The sequence below is a fragment of the Arachis hypogaea genome, chromosome 15 (genome assembly GCF_003086295.3).
Source record: "Arachis hypogaea cultivar Tifrunner chromosome 15, arahy.Tifrunner.gnm2.J5K5, whole genome shotgun sequence".
In the NCBI taxonomy this organism is placed as follows: domain Eukaryota; kingdom Viridiplantae; phylum Streptophyta; class Magnoliopsida; order Fabales; family Fabaceae; genus Arachis; species Arachis hypogaea.
The window spans coordinates 132559249-132563252 of record NC_092050.1 but is presented as its reverse complement, the minus strand read 5'-3'; the positions used below and the strand labels follow the sequence as shown (position 1 = coordinate 132563252).

The window sequence follows — 4004 nt, the reverse complement described above, 5'->3', positions numbered from 1 at the left end:
AGAGAAAGGGAAAAAAAAAAACACTCTTTCTAGTTTCTATTATGTTAGAATCCTCAGATAATCGGAACAAAACATGTGTAGGTGAACGAGTTTATGAGTTAATTGACAATGGGAAAAGCATATAAATAATTAAAGGAAAAAAAAGTTGGGAAATTTCTGGTTCCAGTGTGTCATCACAGACAAGAAGCATTCTCCGATCTGCATTTTCGCTGTTTCCACTTGTCAGGTTGAGAATAATAAAACATTACCATGTGGTGCATCATATACCCCTTATGGTGTGCTCGCTGACGTGTCAACTAACCATTGGTTAACATATAAGATAGAAATAATATTAGTGTGTATTGTACTGTATCTGATTCATTTTTCGTTTTTCGTTTTTTGGCTTTTGCTATTTTCAGTTTCACCCAACCAAAAGTAAAAAGAGAGAGAACATCAAATTTCTAAGCTGGTTTGTTAGTTGTTACCATTGAATCACTATTTATGCCTTCCTTGTGCCTGTCAAAATGCTTCTATAGTTTTCTCTCTCTTTCTCTTTCTCTTTCTTCCATTCTCTCTTATATTCTCATTGCTTTTGTTTTTTGAGTGCTAAAACTCTTCCTCAAACACAACACAACCTTTTAGATTTCTGTGTTGTGGGTTTTTGGTTTTGTCTTGTTTGGTTGGTTCTTCACATTTTGAGAGATATGGCAATGACCCTTTTGAGGTAACACGTATGAGAAGCTCTCATTTGGTCGCCATCAAAATCCATTAACAACCTCTACTTTTATTTTTCATCTATTTTAGTTAGTTTCATTGAGGTTGTGAATTCTTATGATGGCACCACCAAGTTCATTTCCGGTGTCAATTGAGAATGTCAATGAATTCACCTTGTTGAAAATCCATGACTCAGATTCTGCTAAGTTTCTTGAGAAGCAGAAAGCTTCAACCCCCAAGCAGTTAACATGGTTTCTGCTTCTCAAGCTTCATAGGGTCTTGACCTTATTGTCATGGCTAACTCATGGATTCAAATCCTCCTTTGGCTTGATCAAGAAGAGGGTTTCATTGCCTGATGATGAAGGTCCAAAGCACAGAGGGAGGTTATACAGGTTCTTAAGGGTGTTCCTTGCCCTCTCCATTGCTGGTTTGGCCATTGAGATCATTGCTCATTACAACAATTGGACCTTGCGTGTGATCCAACCTTGGGAGGTTGATGGGTTTCTTGAATGGTCTTATGTGGCTTGGATTTCATTCAGAGAAGAGTATGTTGCCCCATTAGTATTGTTGATGTCAAAATTCTGCATTGTTTTGTTCATGATTCAGTCGTTGGATCGGTTAGTTCTTTGCCTTGGTTGCTTCTGGATCAAGTACAATAAGATCAAGCCAACCTTTGATGAAGATGCTTATGACATTGAAGACCCTTCAAGCTTCCCAATGGTCCTTGTTCAGATTCCAATGTGCAATGAGAGAGAGGTAAACATATATAACATAAATATAAAAAAAAAAAAAAAAAACAATGCAACTTGATTAGAATGTTCTTTGATATTCTGCCATTGTTTGACCTTGTTGAGTTCTTCTATTGGTATAAATTTCTCAATAGGTCCTAGCTTTCTTTAGAGCCCAGAATTTTGTCTTAGTAATTGGTTTAGCCTAATTTAGATATAGTATGATTTTCTAAGTTTACATGAGGCTGAAAATTTGATTTTTCTTTTTTTTTTTTTTCTTGAAAGGTTTTTGCACAATCAATTGGTGCTGTTTGTCAACTTGATTGGCCAAAAGATAGACTATTGATTCAAGTTCTAGATGATTCAGACGATCCGAATTTGCAGCAACTCATCAACGAGGAGGTTTCCTCTTGGAAAGATAAAGGGGTCAACATTATCTACAGGCATAGATTGATCAGAACTGGTTACAAAGCTGGGAATCTCAGTTCTGCAATGTCATGTGACTATGTCAAAGACTATGAATTTGTTGCAATATTTGATGCAGATTTCCAGCCAAACCCTGATTTCCTCAAACTAACTGTTCCACATTTCAAGGTTAGATATCTTCATAGGCTAAATAAAAAGATGTAATTTATTATGTCCGGTATGAAAAATTCTCTAATAATTTTGTGATTTTGCAATTTCATTACAGGGAAAACCTGATTTGGGTTTGGTTCAGGCTAGATGGTCCTTTGTGAACAAGGATGAGAATTTACTTACCAGACTTCAGAACATTAACTTGTGCTTTCACTTTGAGGTGGAACAACAGGTTAATGGCCATTTCCTCAATTTCTTTGGATTCAATGGAACTGCTGGTGTCTGGAGGATTAAAGCTTTGGAGGAATCAGGAGGCTGGCTCGAAAGAACCACCGTCGAAGACATGGACATAGCCGTCCGCGCTCACTTAAACGGATGGAAGTTTATCTACCTTAATGATGTCAAAGTTCTCTGTGAATTACCAGAGTCTTATGAAGCTTACAAGAAGCAACAACATCGCTGGCACTCGGGTCCAATGCAGCTATTCCGGCTGTGTCTTCCTGCTATAATAACTTCCAAGGTAGTTTTCAGTTATGATTTAACTTGTGTTCAATCTTTATGCTGGAAAATGAATCCAATTTTCTGAATGCTTATTTACTTTTTTGTGCAGATTTCAATTTGGAAGAAGTGTAACTTGATATTCTTGTTCTTCCTATTGAGGAAACTGATACTTCCTTTCTATTCCTTCACCTTGTTCTGCATCATCCTTCCCTTCACCATGTTCATACCTGAGTCTGAACTTCCCCTTTGGGTGGTCTGTTATGTTCCTATTTTCATGTCATTCTTGAACATCCTTCCAGCCCCGAAATCCTTCCCTTTCCTAGTTCCCTATCTCCTCTTTGAGAACACCATGTCAGTAACAAAATTCAATGCCATGGTTTCTGGACTATTCCAGCTCGGAAGTGCTTACGAGTGGGTTGTGACAAAGAAGACTGGCAGATCATCCGAGTCAGACTTGCTATCCTTTGCCGAGAGAGAATCAAAGTCATCGAGCGAAGAGAAGATTCAAAGGAGGAACTCAGACTCTGGCTTGGAATTGCTAAGCAAACTCAAGCAAGCCGAAGCACCAAAAAAGAAGAGAAACATGCTATACAGGAAGGAACTCGCACTCGCTTTCCTTTTGCTCACAGCAGCTGCAAGAAGCCTTCTATCAGCACAAGGACTTCATTTCTATTTCTTGCTCTTCCAAGGATTAGCATTTCTAGTGATGGGTTTGGACTTAATTGGTGAGCAGGTGAGTTAAAACATGAGCAATTGGAATCGGTTGCTACTTGTTTTTTGAAGCCCTTGTGCAGATTTGAGTTGAAGTTCATCATCCAATATACAACCATCTGAAGAACTAAGCAAGAAAAAGATTACAAACTATAAAACAATAATAAGCATTGAGGCTCCATACACCAAAAGATTGTATTTTTTCTTTTGTCCCATTTTTTGGTAGACTTCAAATTTGTTATAGAGTGATGGCATTTTGTGGATTTTCACTTGTGTAAAGCTTTAGAACTAAGAAAATATTATTCAACATAACTGTATCTACTGTCCTTACAGATTGTGAAATGGGAATCATTTCTCTCTCCAGTTTCTTGTTATCAAATGTCTTTTGATTCTTTTACACTATGATTCAGAAGGGAGAAAAAGATGGAATGTAAAGGGAGGAAAGTGTATAATGTCACTTGATCTTAAATATGTTAGAAGGATATGCATATGCATGAATGCATCACAAACCAGTTCTGGTTTTATGAAAAGGGATTAATGTCAAAAGCATTGATGATGCATGATATAGAATATATTCCAATAACAAACTGTAGGATGAAAAAAACAATTCCAGAGGATATCAAAAGCATGATGTTCAATAAAATCAACAAGATGTAACTCAATTTAACTGAAATTCATGTTGCTTTCATTGATATGATCTTTAGCAGAAGAAGCAACTTTAAGCTTACTAAAACAGTACATAAGTTAACTAAAAATGATCTATCCTATTAAATTATGAGTTAATACTCAAAATCG

The 4004-nt window shown here is 36.7% G+C and overlaps 1 protein-coding gene across 1 annotated transcript; it reads left to right on the top strand.

Moving 5' to 3' along the window:
* Positions 1 to 345: 345 nt before the first annotated feature.
* LOC112750747 (xyloglucan glycosyltransferase 4) lies at positions 346 to 3572 on the top strand. The gene is made up of 4 exons (XM_025799572.3): positions 346 to 1449; positions 1707 to 2015; positions 2113 to 2517; positions 2608 to 3572. Exons 1-4 carry the CDS (start codon positions 811 to 813, stop codon positions 3238 to 3240), a joined length of 1986 nt encoding a protein of 661 aa, XP_025655357.1. The 5' UTR covers positions 346 to 810; the 3' UTR covers positions 3241 to 3572.
* Positions 3573 to 4004: the final 432 nt, after the last annotated feature.